This window comes from Pongo abelii, chromosome 12, assembly GCF_028885655.2.
Source record: "Pongo abelii isolate AG06213 chromosome 12, NHGRI_mPonAbe1-v2.0_pri, whole genome shotgun sequence".
Taxonomy (NCBI): Eukaryota; Metazoa; Chordata; class Mammalia; order Primates; family Hominidae; genus Pongo; species Pongo abelii.
Genome location: NC_071997.2, coordinates 45518694 through 45536363, shown reverse-complemented (window position 1 = coordinate 45536363; position 17670 = coordinate 45518694). Strand labels below are relative to the sequence as shown.

At 38.1% G+C, this 17670-nt stretch overlaps 1 protein-coding gene and 1 non-coding gene across 4 annotated transcripts in view; both read right to left on the bottom strand.

Annotated features, from left to right (window-relative positions):
• Positions 1-17670, bottom strand: part of CHMP3 (charged multivesicular body protein 3) — a 123486-nt gene that overhangs the window by 9834 nt on the left and 95982 nt on the right. For all 3 annotated transcript variants that reach the window (XM_024241911.3, XM_054545878.2, NM_001132181.1), the window contains 1 exon segment: positions 15406-15585. In XM_024241911.3, the coding sequence (XP_024097679.1) occupies positions 15406-15585 (180 nt within the window).
• Positions 1807-1911, bottom strand: LOC112132142 (U6 spliceosomal RNA). Its single transcript, XR_002913955.1, has one exon. It is a non-coding gene; the product is annotated as a U6 spliceosomal RNA (small nuclear RNA).

The window sequence follows — 17670 nt, the reverse complement described above, 5'->3', positions numbered from 1 at the left end:
ATTTTTAGAGCAGTGAAACTATTTTGTATGATACTATAATTGTGGATATCATTATACATGTGTCCAAACCCATCGAATGTACAACACCAAGAGTGAATCCTAATGTAAACTATGGACTTTGGGTGATAATGACATATAAATAGAGGTTTACTGATTGTAACAAATGTACCACTCTCATGTGGGATGTTGATAGTGATTGCGGCTATGCAAGTATGAGGGCAGGGGTACATGGATCTTCTGTACTTTCTATTCAATTTTGCTGTGAACCTAAAACTGCTCAAAAAATAAGTTTACTAAAAAATAAAAACAACTATACCTGAAGGTGAAATCAAGAGTAATAGAAGGGCCGTCTGCATTCAAGATTGCCGTTTGTATGATGAGACCGGAAGGACTCCACTGCAGCAACACCTGGCATCAGGCATTCCCTCCAGAATCTACAAAACCAACCTGCCAGAGAGCCGTTGGGCTTTTTTCCTGCCTGGTTGTTTTAGTGCACATATGACTTAGACTAGAGATAATTGGGTTTGAACCCCAGCTCCGCCATTTCCTCACTGTCATCTACAGCAAGCTGAATTGTTTTCCTTATTCGTGAAGATTGAATGAGATCACATATGTCAAAGAGCTTTGTAAACTCTCACACACATACAAATATAAAGTGCTACTGCTGAAGCAGTTTATAAATGTATCTTAAGAATGTCCCAGATGAGTGAGAGTTGGTTAGGATGCATGACCACACCTTGGTGTGCTGCTGCTCAGCTCCTGACTCTGAGAAAGCACTGATGGAAAGGCCCATGTCCCATGTACAAGATAACCAGCTTGAAGCGGGGACAAGCAATGAGAGGTGAAAGAGGCCTAGTTCCACCACTCTGCTCTAATATAAGCCACAGTGGTCAAGTTTTCAGTTATTTGCTGCTGAACATATTCCTTAGTTAACACAACAAAAGAAAGCAAAAATATCATCCATTATATTTTATGAAGTATATGAAACACTAATTCTAAAGTCGGAACAAAACTCTAATCACAGAGTTGCCAGATAGCATTCTAATTAACTCAGGTGCTATTTAAAGTACTAAAACTATCCTCAAATAGATTGTACAAACCCATTAAGACCAAAGTGGATTCACATTCAAATAGGCATTGGTGGCTTAATCTTAAAATACCACATTCAAAAACCAAGAACACACATTATATACTAAAATATAAATGGCATCAGGATAGTGACTGCGTCCCACTGCGTTAACAATATGTTGAATGCATAGAATGCAATCAACAAATAGGTGCTGAATGAATAAATGAATCAATCTATAAATAAAGCACTATTTAATGGTAGAAAGTCCCAGAAAGCATGTGTTAGACTGAAACAGAAATTCCTATCTAAAATCTTCAAAAGACCAGAGCATTCAAAGTATCGTTATATATTTAATTAAAATGTTAATTAAAATGCCAAATTTCCTGCTTAAAAATGGTTAAAATGGCAAATTTTCTTAAGTATATTTTATTATAAAACCTCCCCCACATCCCCCAGAAAAGGTTAAAATTCTACAGAAAACATTACTAAGTCAGTAATGTAAAAGCTAGTTGACCACATTTAAAACAACAAAGATCAAAGTTACACAGAGAGGAATATGAAATAAACTGGGCAGCATGTTGAAATGCCTTCCCCACTCCAGGCCTGTCTGCAGATCTCTCTGGGTTCAGGCTCTCTCCAACTTCAGGGTCTCTCCACATAGTCCTCCCTCAGTGTGGAGTGCCAGTCCCACTGACAGCTCCATACTGTAGAGGCTTCGTGGACAAAGTTAAAAAAAAAAAAAAATGGAATGCTTCAGAAGTTTGTATTTATCCTTGTGCAGGGCCACATTAATCTTCTCAGTATTGTTCCAATTTTAGTATATGTGCTGCCCAAGAGAACACTAGATTTCTTTCTTTCTTTTTTTTTTTTTTGAGACAGTCTCGCTCTGTTGCCCAGCTAGAGTGCAAAGGCGCGATCTCGGCTCACTGCAAACTCTGCCTCCCAGGTTCTAAGCGATTCTCCTGCCTCAGCCTCCTGAGTAGCTGGGATTATAGGTGTGTGCCACCATGCCAGCTAATTTTGTATTTTTAGTAGAAGCGGGGTTTCACTATGTTGGCCAGGCTGGTCTTGAACTCCTGACCTCAGGTGATCCACCCGCCTCAGCCTCCCAAAGTGCTGGGATTACAGGCGTAAGCTACTGCGCCCAGCCACTAGATTCCTTTTATTTGGAGGACAAGTCACTATTTCCCCGTGCCTAGCACTGTGCCTGACACAGCCAACTGCCAACAATCAAATATTTGTTGAAAAAAAACAATAAATGAATTTAACACTGAGGTGGTTTTATAAAGACTCAAGTGCTCCTACATAGAATGAAAGATTTAGTATTGGGTCAGAAATATGTTTTCTCTTTTCTTTTTTGTATTAATCATTAAAATTCCAGAACATTTCTTTATTTTAAAAAAATTTTTGGCTGGGCACAGTGGCTCACCCCTGTAATCCCAATACTTTGGGAGGCTGACGTGGGTGGATCACGAGGTCAGGAGATCCAGGCCAACATGGTGAAACCCTGTCTCCACTAAAAAATACAAAAACCAGCTGGGTGTGGTGGTGCGCGCTTGTAATCCCAGCTACTCAGGAGGCTGAGGCAGGAAAATCACTTCAACCCGGGAGGCAGAGACTGCAGTGAGCCGAGATCACACCACTGCACTCCAGCATGGTGACAGAGCAAGACTCCATCTCAAAAAAAAAAAAAAAAAAGAAAAAGAAAAAGAAGAATTCATATGGCAAAAAACGGGGAGAAGGAAACAGAAGCTCATTCTCCCAGTGTTTTAAATTATAGACAGAACATCCACATACTGATGACAAAAAGCAACTGATGTAGGAAAAGAAATTAAAAACCAGAAATAAAAAAGGGTTCACTTTTAAACATTTCATCAAAGAGAATTTTGAAGACACAGAAAAGTAGAGAAGTATCATTTCACCAAAGAGGAGATATGGGTGGCAAATAAGCACATGAAAAGATTAGCCATTATGGAAATGCAAAGTAAAACAACAATCAGCACCATACACCTATCAGAATGCCTAAAATAAAAAACAGTGACAACAACAAATGTTGGAGAAGATGCAGAAAAACAGGATCACTCATACATTGGCTGGTGGGAATTTAAACCTGTACACTTTTATAGCAGCTTTATTCATAATAACCAACAACTGGAAGCAACTGAGAAGTCCTACAATGGGTGAATGGTTAAATAAACTGGTATATCCATATAATGGAATACCACTCAGCAATAAAAAGAAATGAACTATGGATACATGTAAACACTTGAGTTAATTTCCATAGAAGTATGCTGAGTGAAAAAAGCCAATCCCAAGAAGTTACATAACTACATAATTTCATTTATACAACATTCTTAAAATACCAAAATTATAGAAATGGAGAATTAGTGGCTACTAAGGAGAAGGTGGAGATGGGAGGACAGTAGGTGTGGCTATACAAGGGCAACATGACGGATTCTTGTATTGATGGAAATGTTCTGTAGTTTGATTGCATCGATGCCAATATCCTGATTGTGAGATTGTACTCTGGTTTTGCAAGATGTTACCATCAGGGGAAACTAGGTGAAGGGTACACAGAATCTCTCTGTATTATTTCTTGCAAATACAGGTGTACTACATGTATGTGAGTCTACTATTTTCTAAAAACACAAACCTTAATTTAAAAAAACATTAAAGCATATAAAAATAAAGTAACATTACATTCCCACACCTGATACAAATGAAAAAAGGATATTATATGCATAAAACAATTTCTGCTATAAATATGACCATGTTGTAATATCAACAACTAAAGCTGGAAGCAAAATAACTAAAAAATTAGTTTCATGGCCGGGAGCGGTGGCTCACGCTGTAATCCCAGCACTTTGGGAGACTGAGGAGGGCAGATCATGAGGTCAGGAGATCGAGACCATCCTGGCTAACACAGTGAAACCCCGTCTCTACTAAAAATACAAAAAATTAGCTGGGTGTGGTTGCGGGCGCCTGTAGTCCCAGCTACTCGGGAGGCTGAGGCAGGAGAATGGCGTGAACTCGGGAGGTGGAGCTTGCAGTGAGCCAAGATCGTGCCACTGCACTCCAGCCTGGGAGACAGAGCGAGACTCCATCTCGAAAAAAAAAAAAAAAAGTTTCATAATCAGTAGATGTGGAACCCAGTGAAAATATTCTGAAAAGAATCTGGACACCAATAATGAAAGCAACAAAAACAGAGAACTCTCTCTACCCATCACAGGCTCTCATGGGAATTACAGTTAAATTTTTAAAAAATTAGCAAATAAAAATAGGGCCAGGCATAGTGGCTCATACCTGTAATCCCAGCACTTTGAGAGGCCCAGGCAAGCAGATCACTTGAGCACAGGAGACCGAGACCAGCCTGGGCAACATGGTGAAACCCCATCTCTACAAAAAACTAGCTGGGTGAGGTGGCTCGTGCTTGTAGTCCCAGCTACCCAGGAGGCTGAGGTGGGAGGATCACCTAAGCCACAGAGGTTGAGGCTATGGGAGCCATGATCATACCACTGCACTCCTGACTGGGCAACAGACCCTATCTCAAAAATAAAATGAAGTAAAAATATTGACACACTAGACCAACCGTATGGGTTTTAAAAGCCAACTGAAAACCGGCATTTACAAACACAATGAATCAGATTATAAGAAAATATGAAATCTTACGACATTTCACAATAATGACAAATGAAAACTCAGAGAAGGGATATTAAAAACATTTGAGCCTCAAAAGTAAAAATCCCTTGAGAGTAAGACAACTTTTCCTTGTAACAAGGTTAAGAAAAAAAAAAAAAGTTAAAAGGTACATCACGATTTCCAAAGAAATCTCTAACACATAATAATAACGAACAGAAAGATAAAAATTATAAGAAAAAGGAGATAGTACATTCTATAATATGGTGAACCAAAACCAAAAGGATGTCATAAAAGACTATCGAAACCATGTACATTTCAGAAACTTTAAAAATTTAAAGTCACGTTTATTTATGACTTACATGCCTCCACTTGAAAAAAAATAACTTGAAGCAGTTTATTAAAAAGATGTACATGGCAGATACAATAAAAGATAAAAAGCTCAAAAGTGTGAGTTGATTACATAAATGTGGGCTGGAGTATCTCAACAACCACACTATTGACAGTTTGGGCTGGGTAATTCTTTTGTTGGAGGCAGCTGTTTTATGCATTCTAGGGTGTTTAGCAGCAGCCCTGGTTTCTGCCCACTAGATGCCAGTAGCAGCACCCCTTTTCCTCCTAGTTGTGACAACCAAAAATGGCCCCAAATACTGCCAAATGTCCCCCAAGGGGCAAAAATGCCCCTAGTTGAGAATCAGTGGCCTAGGCTAATAAAAGCTACTGCAACTGAGATTAAGTTTAGCTGTGAGTATCTCAACAGCTAAAACATGAAAGTTAATCATGTTTTGGGTTGTAGGACACTCACTGGTAAAAGCAACACTGTTTCACTGGGAAAGACTTTTTTCAGGCTAAGTTCTAAGATAAATTTATTCCATGGCTTTTAATATTAAGGAATATTAAAGTATATCATCTTTATTGACTGCGCCACTAATTGTATAGAAGTTATAGAAATAATCTCCATGTGGCTGTTTCTCATCCACCATAAAAAAGCAAAGGAGGGCCGGGCGCGGTGGCTCACGCCTGTAATCCCAGCATTTTGGGAGGCCGAGGCGGGTGGATCACCTGAGGTCAGAAGTTCAAGACCAGGCTCGTCAACATGGTGAAACCCCATCTCTACTAAATATACAAAAATTAGCCAGGCATGGTGGTGGGCACCTGTAATCCCAGCTACTTGGGAGGCTGAGTAGATTGAACCCAGGAGGCGGAGGTAGCAGTGAGCCGAGACTGTGCCATTGCGCTCCAGCCTGGGCAACAAGAGCAAAACTTCATCTCAAAAAAAAAAAAAAAAAAAAAACGCAAAGGAATACTATGAAAACAGCTCAGCAAAGGCATTTCTGTGGGAAGAAACTGGAGGATGGAAAAGGGTTTCTGAGGATCCAGCTTGCTAACAGGAATTGGACTTTAAAATTCTAGAGGGAAGACTGCCTCGTGTCACTCTCACTTAATGCCAATGATGTGTTTTTATATGGTATTTACAGAGTATAAAATAAACATTCATATGAGCATATGAGTATAATGAAAATAAACATTCATACAGAGTATAAAATAAACATTCATATGAATAACAACTAAAATATGAAACAATCAATTTGTGAGGAAGGTAGATGATTTTCACTCTCTTTAAAAATTTCATTTAATGTTGTATTTTGTTTATGCAGGGGAAAATATTTCATTTGAAAAAGACAATTATGCACTGTAGAATTTAAATCTGTAAAAGTTTTGGAGTGGAAAACTTAAAACCCTTGAATAAACACCATCATGAACAACACATGACACAGATATGTATTTATTTTAGATTACTTATTATTCAGCAAGCCTTAAAGAAACTGAATTTTAATCTTATATATGCTAGATCACAATTTAATATTAAATGCAAAATTTGTTTATTTAATGGCTCAAATTTGTAGACCTGAGTAATAAATTTGTGTGGTATGTATAAAATGACATAATGTTAGACTAACAAAAGCAAACTGCAGGACAGTTCAAATAGCACTTGAATAGTAGTTATCAGTGGGTAAGGGGGCTGAGGCCAAGACAAAGAAATTGGTGAACAATTACTTTTATTTTATATATTTCTGTAGCATTTTAAAAAACAATGTCAATATTAGTCCATTCTCACACTGCTATAAAGACATACCTGAGACTGGGTTGTTTATAAAGAAAAGAGGTTTAATCAGCTCACAGTTCTGTGGGCTGTACAGGCTTCTGCTTCTGGGGAGGCCTCAGGAAACTTACAACCATGGTGGAAGGCAAAGGGGAAGTAGGCACATCTTCACATGGCCAGCAGGAGACAGAGAGAGATAGGGGAAGTGCTATACTTTCCAACAACCAGATCATGAGAATTCTATCATGAGACACCACTAGGGGGATGGTGCTAAACCATTAGAAACCACCCCCATGATCCAATCACCTCCCACCAGGACCACCTCCAACACTCAGGATCACAATTCAACATGAGATTTAGGTGCAGACACAGAGCCAAATCATATCAAAGTCCATAACACTTAAGTTAAAAATACTAGAAAAGTCTTTAAAAATGTGTTTTGATTCAACAAATTGGTTTAAATTTCACAAATGTTATGCTTGACCCCAAAGATCCATACCTTGCAAACTCATTTTCAGGTACTCCAATCAAAGCACAGAACAAAACAAAACAAAAGGACAAAGGTAGCTAGGTGGATGTACTATCCTACCTGGGCCTCCCTTTTATTGCATGGCCTGTCCCTCTAGACACACTGTCATCACTATATAAGAGCTTGGAGCTCTCATGCATCTCTGCCACTCAGAATCCCACGATAGCTCAGCACTCACACCTGCCCCACTGCTTTAATGGTAAAATATACATAACATACAATACATTATTTTAACCCAAAATTATACATAACATAAAATTTGTAACTTTTATCCATTTTTAAGTATATAGTTAAGTGGCAGTAGCTACATTCATTCACATTTTTGTGTAACCATCACCGCCATCCATCTCCAGAACTTTTCTCATCTTCCCAAACTGAACCTCTGTACCATCACTCAATCAATACCCATTTCCCCTTACCCTTGGCAACCAACACTCTACTTTCTGCCTCTACATTTGAGAATTCAAGGTACATCATATAAGTGGAATCATGTAGTATTCATCCTTTTTTGAGGTGCTCATTTCACTTAGCATAATGCCTTCAAGATTCGTCCATATTGTTGTAGCATAAGTCATAATTTCCTCCCTTTTTAAGGCTGAATAATATTCTATTATACAGACATATCACATTTTGTTTACCCATTCATCTGTCAATGGTCACTTGGGTTGCTTCTACCTTTTGGCTATTGTGAATGCTGCTGCTATGAACACTGGCATCCAAATACCTATTTGAGTCCCTGCCTTCCATTCTTTCGGGTATATCCCAAAAGTGGAATAGCTGGAGCATATGGTAATTCTATTTCCTGCCCCACCTTTGAACCTCTCCCTTAACCCTCTCTTCCAATCAAAACACACTCATCATCTGTCTTACGCTGCAACGAGGTGCTGTCAGAAAGCTGTCACCTGGAAAGCACCTAATCATGACAACGTATTAATAGGTGACAAGGCTGAATAGATTACCCCTCCCCAGAGGCATCTGCATTTTAATAGGGGAACATCTTAAGAAAGAGGAATGACTTTGTCAAATCTTGGCTTTTCAATGCAGCAACAGGCTAGGGGTGGGATGGGGCCATAGAAAGATGACAAAGACATCTCAGGAACTTTGGTTACACTTAGTTTTCTCTTCTTCCATTCCCAAAATGTAGCCTTTTCCTTCCTGCCTTGTCCCAAGTTCTATCCTCGTAGCTACTCTGCTGTGTTTAATCTCCCAACAAGCAACATTCCACTATAAACCAACATGACAACCCTGTCTAGGAATCCTTCCTGCCAGCAAAAGCTTAGGTGCTGCAGAAGCCAGGTGAACCAAATAGCCACTGATTTCCTGGGGCTAGTCTGGTCAGCCCAAGTGAAGACTCCTCTCTTAGACCTGTTCCTCTCCCTGTGTTTCCAGTGTCTGTTAATGGCCCTGCAGTCTCTTTCCAGGCTCAAAGGCTCAGAGCATCTCAGCCTTGTTTATACCTTCACTCTGCACCTGTTCTTGTGTCTTCTACTCCATTCTCACTAGACTAACCTATTCCATTCCCCTACTCCATTCCATTACCTCTTAGGTCCCACTGCCTCCAATCACACTGCACTATCCCTCCCTGCACCTGTGCTCTGTGCTTATAATGTGCTAAAGCTTTCAAATGTCTACAGAATAATTTAAATTCCTCAGCCTGATATCTCAGAACTCTGACTCCAACTTACCTTTCCAGTCCCACCTCCCACTACTCCCCTTCATGCATTCCTGTCAAACTGTTTCCTGAACATAGCCTGAAATATTTCAACCGTGCCTTTGTATACCTAATCCCTCTAAACTCAGATGCTGCCCTGATTCTCCCCAAAATACTTTTCCTCTTAACTCCCATTGCACTTTATCTGCATTGCTACAGCACGTCTTATTTTGAACTTGTCTTTTGAAAAGCATTGCTCTCCTAACAGCTGTAAAAATTGTCATCTTCACCTCCTTGCCCATCCTCTCCAGCTATCCCTCCCACTTGCTCGGTACCCAACCTCCCAGACCTTCCTTCTGTGTCGGGAATGCACAGTTCTTTTTGGCCCCAGGGCCTTCACACATGCTAGCCATCCAAGTTGGCACACCGCTTCCCACAACCCCACAAACTTAATAGTTCATCTTCTTTCAGGATTCATCAGTGCCTGAAAGGAGCCATCCCTGATTCTACATTTCTCTTTTACGTTCTCCTAGTGCATATCACAGTTTGCAATCATAAATATCCATTTGATTATTAAATTTATTATTATTTTTAATTTTTATTATATTTCTTCAATCATCTGCAATTTACCCCATACCTAGAGGGCAGTGATTGTGCCTGTAATATTCATGATTTTAACCCCAGTGCCCAGCAGTATGCCTAGCACATAATAGGGCTAAAAGAGATATTTATTAAATGAATTAACACTTTGGTTTTTGTAGCTCAGTCTATATGCCTGAAAAGATGAGGGAGGGCAGGTACTCAGAAAGCCTATACTTAAATCTAGCTTCCCCTACCCTCCTCCCTTCCACTCTCTCCTCTGCCTCCCTCCCTCCCACCTCTTTCTTTAAAAAGAGAAGTGGGATAGGAAAAAGAAGAGGATGATTGGGAGAAGTAGTTCTGAGAAACAATACATGGAACGTAAGAAAATTCCAAAAAGACAACTGTCATTAACAAAAGACAATACTGCACCAACGAGGAAGAACAGAATGATTTTTTTAAAAATAAGAAACCGAGAACTCTTTCTTGAAAATTAAAGTTAAGATAGCCAAAATAAAGAATTCATGAGAAAAAATGGAAAATAAAGTTGAGGAAATTTTGCAGAAAGATTACACAGACAAAATTGATCATGATAATGATGATAATATTTAGAACCTATATATACAGCAATTACTGTGCCAGGCAATGAAGTGAGCCTCACAACCTGCTTATGAGGAAGGTACTAACTATTATTATCCTCAAAATGGAACACGGGAAAGGTAAGAAAATTAAAGGAACAGTCTGAGAAATCCAATAACTAAGACTGTTTGCTTTCAGAAAGAAACAGAAAATACAGTGCAAAGGCAATGTACATGCACACATCCAAGCACTGTAGGATACAAGTCCCCAGGACTGAAAGGATGCACCAAGGAATAGAAGGATACAATGCTTTTCTTTTAGAAATCCACATGTAAATACTTATAGATGAAATTACAGTTGGTCCTCCATATCTGTGGGTTCAGTGTTTGTAAATTCAACCAACCAAAGACAACAAAATATTCAATATCAAAAATATTCAACAACAACGAAAATGAAAGGCTGTGTCTGTACCAAACATGTATAAGCTTTTTGTCATTATTCCCTAAACAATATAGTATAACTATTATTTACATAGCATTTGCATTGTATTAGGTATTATATAATTAATCTAGAAGTTAAAGTATACAGGAGGATATGTGTAGGTTATATGCAAATACTACCTCATTTTATACAAGGGACTTGAGCATCCACAAATTTTGGTATCTGTGGGGATCCTGGAACCAATCCCCTGTGGACACCGAGGGATAAATGTATATGGATTCCCAGAGGAAAATACAGGGACTAGGTGGATGAATATAAATTAAGTAAAATCAGCCAAGAGTTGACAATTGTTTAAGCTGGGTGATAGGTACATAGAGATTCATTTGGGTATTCACTCTGCTTTTGCATATGCTTAAAATTTCCATAATAAGAAATTAAAGAGAAAACAATACAGGATGATTCAAACAATCCAACTTCTCTCCTCAGAAGTGAAACTTTTTCAGACCTCTGTTTATCCATTTATCATTCATTTACACACCTACACAAACACATCCTCTAGTTATTTACAGAGTGCTATCATGCTACATATACTGTTCTGCAACTTGCTTTCTTATTAAATGATGCATCATTAACATCTTTCTACAGCTGAATACTATGCTGAAACCTGAATAAATCATAATTTACTGATTCAATCCTCCACTGAAGAAAAATAAAATGTTAACAGTTCCCCTGTTACCAATAACTTTCTGTTATTGGCTTTAATTATGTGTATTTTACTAATTGGGTAAAAATGCTCAATGCCTATAACTGTACAATTATAAAACTATTTCAAAAACAAAATTAAATACAAAAAACTTCAAAATCAATAAAATTCACATTAACAACGTAAATTTCATGTGATACTTTGCTGAACTAAAACACCACTTATAATGTGGGTTACGCTACAGGTAAAATACTTGAGAACTATGCATATATATACTGTTCTCATCTATCTGTCTGGTGACTCCTTTCCCGCTTTTCTCCATTAAGACTACTGAGGTTGCAGTGAGCCGAGATGGCACCACTGCACTCCAGCCTGGGCGACAGTGCGAGACCTCGTCTCAAAAAAAAAAAAAAAAAAAAAAAAAAACTACTTAAAATCCTTGCATAAGATGGGATTCCCTCAGCAAGGACATTTACACAGTAAGTTGGGTTTTGCTCTTTTCACACTGGATTGCCACAGTGAAATTTGACACCAAACCTCATAAACAAAAATGCAAATGGGGGATTGAAGTCTCATGAAACTCATCAATTATAATGTAACCCAGAGTATACATATGTTTAATTTTTTAATGATGCCAAAAATTAAAATAAAAAAATAATTCTCATAGTAGAAAGACTACAAGAAGAGAAAGTGGTGGGAGAAGGAAAATCAAGATTTTTTTATATCAGTTTTGAAATACCCTTTAAGACATCTGAGTGGAGATACCAATTATGCACTTAGAGATAAAGTCAGCCCTGAAGATAAAACTCAATGGCATTTAAAGGCATGGGGTTAGATAAGATCAACTACTGGGAGTAAAGATGGAAAGGAGCAGAGGATCTAGAATAGAGCCCTCAAACACCTTAACATTCAGAGGCCAAAGAGCAAATACTTTACTTTTCAATTCTGGTAAAGCTACAGTATATATGAAACGAACAACTTAACATATTGTTATGGGTGTACATTTAAACGATAGGCTTTTATGTGCAGTGCACAGGGGAGCTTTTGTTATGTATACTGCTGAAAGTGTATGATAAAAGAGTTTTTTCCATGCAGACTAATGATTACTTACTATGACAATAACTGGCTGAAAAAGTATTTTGGAATCAGGACACAAGAAGAAAGGGCAAAAAAAAGACAATGCTCAAGTTTAGTAGCTCTGAGAGAACTATTAACACAAGATAACACTTCTCAAAAGTAAAAAAGTCTGACAATACCAAGTCAAAAAGGTGAAAAGGTATGGAAAAAAAGAACTCATGAACTGCTGCTGGAAATATAAATTAGTAAAGCTTCTTTGGAGAGCAATTTTGTAATTCTAGCAAAATTTAAACCTAGCTATTTACTTGGCAATTCTACTTCTGAGTATACAACTGTCCTAAACCTTTACACACAGCAAAAACTGAAAATAACCTTAATATCCATCAAAAGGGGAACAGAAAAATAAAATGTGATACATCAATGTAATTTCATCTAGTAGTTCAAATCAATGGACTACAGCATGCTCTCTCTCTCTCTCTCTCTCTACATATGTGTGTGTATATATATATATATATATATATATATAAAATACACATAGATAATTTTATCGTGGTTGCTATTGTTTTGTTCCATCTTGTTTTACAGAGACAGGGTTTCATTATGTTTCCCAGGCTGGTTTTGAACTCCTGGCTCAAGTGATCCTCCTGCCACAGCCTCCCAAAGGGCTGGCATTACAGGTATGAGCCACTGCACCCTGCCTACATTTATCCACATGAACATATTTCAAAAACAATGATAAATGGAGCAAAAAGACGCAGAATGGTATCTACAGTATGATACCATTCATACAAATTTTAAGATTCACAATAGTGGTTTTCTCTGGAGAGGTTGGGAGAGAATGAAACTGTGAAGGGGTATTAAAGGAGCTTCAACTTTTGTAATACGCTTTTTTTTTTTTAATAATATAGAAGGAGGCAAATACAACAAAACGTTAAATTTTATTAGTTCTGGGCCAGGTGCAGCGGCTCACACCTATAATCCCAACAGTTTGGAAGACTGAGGCGGGTGGATCACTTGAGCTCAGGAGTTCAAGACCATCCTGGGCAACATGGTGAAACCCTGTATCTACCAAAAAAAATAAAAGACAAATGTTATTAGTTCTGTATGATAGGTACATAAAGACTTATTACATTATCCTCTGCTTTCATCTCCACAATTGGAAAAAAAGAGGCTGTGCATACACTGCTTTATTCATAGAGGGAAAAAGGCAAAATAAGCAATAAGGAAAGAGTGAAAAATGTTTAAACAATCTTATCATGGTCAACTGAACATGTGTCTTTTGAGCATGTTGCAGGAAAAATTGAGAATAAATCTGAATTTTTCAAGCTGGCTATAAAAGACAATAATACTTGAGCTTTCATCATGACAAGATTAAACTATTTCTTTATGGCACTGATACTGTTTGATCAAAAGGCATATCTAGGTGATATATTCAGTATTTCAAGAGCCTAAAAATCATCACTTTAGGGCTGTAATAACATGGCATTTAAAAGTGAAGATAGGCCAGAAGTGGTGGCTCATGCTTGTAATCCCAGCACTTTGCAGGGCCGAGGAAGGTAGATCACCTGAGGTCAGGAGTTTGAGACCAGCCTGGGTAACATGGCGAAACCCCGTCTCTACTAAAAATACAAAAATTAGCTGGGCATAGTGGTGGGCACCTGTAATCCCAGCTACTTGGGAGGGTGAGGCGGGAGAATTGCTTGAACCTGGGAGGTGGAGATTGCAGTTAGCCGAGATCGCACCACTGTACTCCAGCCTGGGTGACAGAGAAAGACTCCATCTCAAAAAAGCAAAAATAAATAAATAAAAGATAATCTTGATAGATTTTTTAAAGGATGATGTGGTACAAATATTTTGTCATTTTTTTTTTTACTCTTTCCCAGCCCATGATTATTCTCTTCAGTATCTGGAGAAAGAAACTAATGATACATTCATGGTTAGGCATATTTTAAAACCACATTCGAATGTTAAAATTGAATGTGAAGAAAACTTCAGAACGAAATACAACCAAATAATGCATTAGAAACTCATTTGGCACCATCCTATAAATTAAAACACTTCATCTTCTAACTTCTTTTGAGTGTGATCAATGAAGTATCTGACAGAGAGTTGAAAATATTCTTCAGTGAAAAATTTCTCCATAACTTATTGCTTTTTTAGACACAGTCTTGCTATATTTATTGTCCAGGCTCAAGCACAGTGGTTATTCACAGGTGTAATCAGAGCTCACTGTGGCCTCAAACCCCTGGGCTCAAGCACTTAATTCTCCTTGCTCAGCCTCCTGAGCAGCTGGGACTACAACTGCATGCCACCATGCCTGGCTCTCCATGATTTCTGAGTCTGTATTCAATCTAAATATCTGACAGTCACTTGCTGCCATTACTAAAGAACTATAGTTCTGAGTTAGGACTACTTCATAATTTAATGGAAATTAAGAAAAGAAACCAACTAGATGAACGACCACAAACAGTACTGTACTGGACACTGAAAGGAAACAATGTTTATTCCTATTTTAAATATCATGAGTTCCTAAAAGTCGTCTAAAATGGACAGTTCACATGTATGCTGAATACCCATCATGTGGTCTACAGATTCCTAAGATGTGAGGAAGCATTAGGTAGACAGAGATGAAGCAGAAAAGGAGGTGAACCAAAGCCCCACAGCCTGTTGTAACATTTTGCCTGGGGCTGCTCTGGGCCTAGGACAAAGGTAGAAAGCTCTTTTCTTCATCCTCCCTTCAAACATCTAGGCTGGCCTCTTACTCCACAACTCAATTCTCAGGTCACTTGATAACACTGTTCAATACATTCTAATTTCTAAACAAAGCAGATTTATATGTAGATTTCATTATTATTTAGAAAATACTAACAAAAGAAAACAAACAACATTATTATATTTTGCATTTGTACAACACTCAACACTAAGAAAATATAAAGAATGAAAACCAGAGTTGAGTTTTTCCTATTCAAGGAACCCGTGTTGATAATAACAGCAACATTGGCATTACGAGGTGACTGTAAGGTAAGTGCAGCCTTACCGAGCTGGTTCTTCATCCCCATGAGCACTGAGTTCATGTGCGCTTTGGATGCATACAGCTTGCTCACAGCCTTCCTTGACCTGATCATCTCCTTGGCCAGAACTACACAGACATCCTTCTGGCCCTTCTTGGCAGCATCTTTCACTGATCGTTTCACTTTTTCTTCTTCTCTTTGGATATCTAAATTTAGAACAGAACACCAAAAATCAAGGGTAAATAAGGTTTATTGGCACCCAAATACATTCTTATTGTGATCTAAATGTATCTATTAAATAGAAAAACATATGGAAGGATATACATAAAATCAAAATAACGTAGTGAATATTCATCATTTCCAGAAACAACATCAAAATAGTTTAAAAGAAAAGTATGATCCTATTACACTTGACAAAATTTCAAAACACCTTTCTAACATTTGTTGGTACTGGCCCTAAGAATTTTTTAAAAATTACTGTAAATGCATTCCAGAGCTTGCTCCAATAATCAATAAGTAGTATTCCCACAATTATAAGAGTACAGTTTCTATACACTCACCAATCATTTCTAAAAACCTGCAACTTAAGGAAAGCCTGAACATATTATAAGTCTTGTACCGGCATCAGCTAAAGGTAAGATAAGTCTTTATTATATGCTTTATGATCAGTAATGTTTTCTCCAATTTTTAAAACTGTGGTAAAATACATAAAATATGCCATCTTAACCATTTTTAAGTGTACAATCAGTGGAATAAAGTAACATTCACATTGCTGTGCAACCGTCACCTCCACCCAGAACTCTTTTTTTTTTTTTTTGTGAGATGGAGTTTCACTCTTGTTGCCCACGCTGGAGTGCAATGGTGCGGTCTCAGCTCACTGCAACCTCCACCTCCCGGGTTTGAAGCGATTCTGCCTCAGCCTCCCAAGTAGCTGGGATTACAGGCACCCACCACGATGCCTGGCTAATTTTTGCATTTTTAGCAGAGACGGGGTTTCACCATGTTGGCCAGGCTGGTCTCGAACTGCTGACTTCAGGTGATCCGCCTGCCTCGGCCTCCCAAAGTGCTGAAATTACAGGCATGAGCCACCGCACCCGGCCCAGAACTCTTCGTCTTTCCCAAAACTAAAATTCTGCACCCATTGAACAGTAACTCTCCATTTCCCCTTTCCCCTAACTCCTGGCATCCACCATTCTCTTTTCTGTCTTTACGAATTTTACTACCCTTGGTACTTCCTTTAAGTGGAATCACAATATTTTTCTTTTTCTGACTGGCTTATTTCACTAAGCATAATATTTTTAAGTTTCATCCATGTTGTAGCATATGTGAGAACTTTCTTTTTAAGGCTCAATAATATTGCATTGTATGTATATACGATGTTTTACTTAACCATTCATTTGTCAATGGACACTTGGGTTACTTCCAATTTTTAGCTATTGTGAAGAACATGAAGGTACAAATATGCCTTTGAGACCCTGCTTTCTTTTGTGTATATGCCTAAAAGTAGAACTGTTAGGTTATAGGGTAATTCTATTTTTAAGTTTTTGAGGAACAGCTGTACTGTTTTTCACAGTGGCTACATCATTTTACATTCTCACTAACAGTATACAAAGTTCCAATTTCACCACATACTCACCAACACTGGTTATTTCCTGGAGGTTTTGTTGTTGTTGTTTTGATAGTAGTCATCCTAATGGGTATGAGGTCGTTTTGATTTGCATTTCCCTAATAATTAGTGATGTTGAACATCTTTTCATGTACTTACTGACAATTTGTACAGCTTATTTGGAGAAATTCCAAAAGTCTATTGAAGTCCTTTGCCCATTTTTGAATTAAGTCGTTTTACTGTTGTGGCATTTTAGGTGTTCTGTATATATTCTGAATACAACTTCTCGTCAGATAAATGATTTGCAAATGCTTTCTCCCATTCTATGAGTTGCCTTTTTACTCCATTGGTAACATCTTTTTATTTTTTTAATATACAATTTTTCTTTTTCGTTTTTTGTAGAGATGGGGTTTCGCCACTTTGCCCAGGCTGGTCTCAAACACCTGGGCTCAAGCAATCTACCCACCACAGTCTCCCAAAGTGCTGGAATTACAGGCATGAACCACTGTGCCCTGCCAGGTAATCTTTTTAAGATGCATGAAAATTTTTGATTTTCATGCAGTTTGTCTACTCTTTTTTATTTTTTGGAGATGGATCTATGTTGCTCAGGGTGTAGTGCAGTGGCTATTCACAGGCATGATTATAGCACATTACAGCTTCATACTCCTGGCCTCAACTGGTCTTC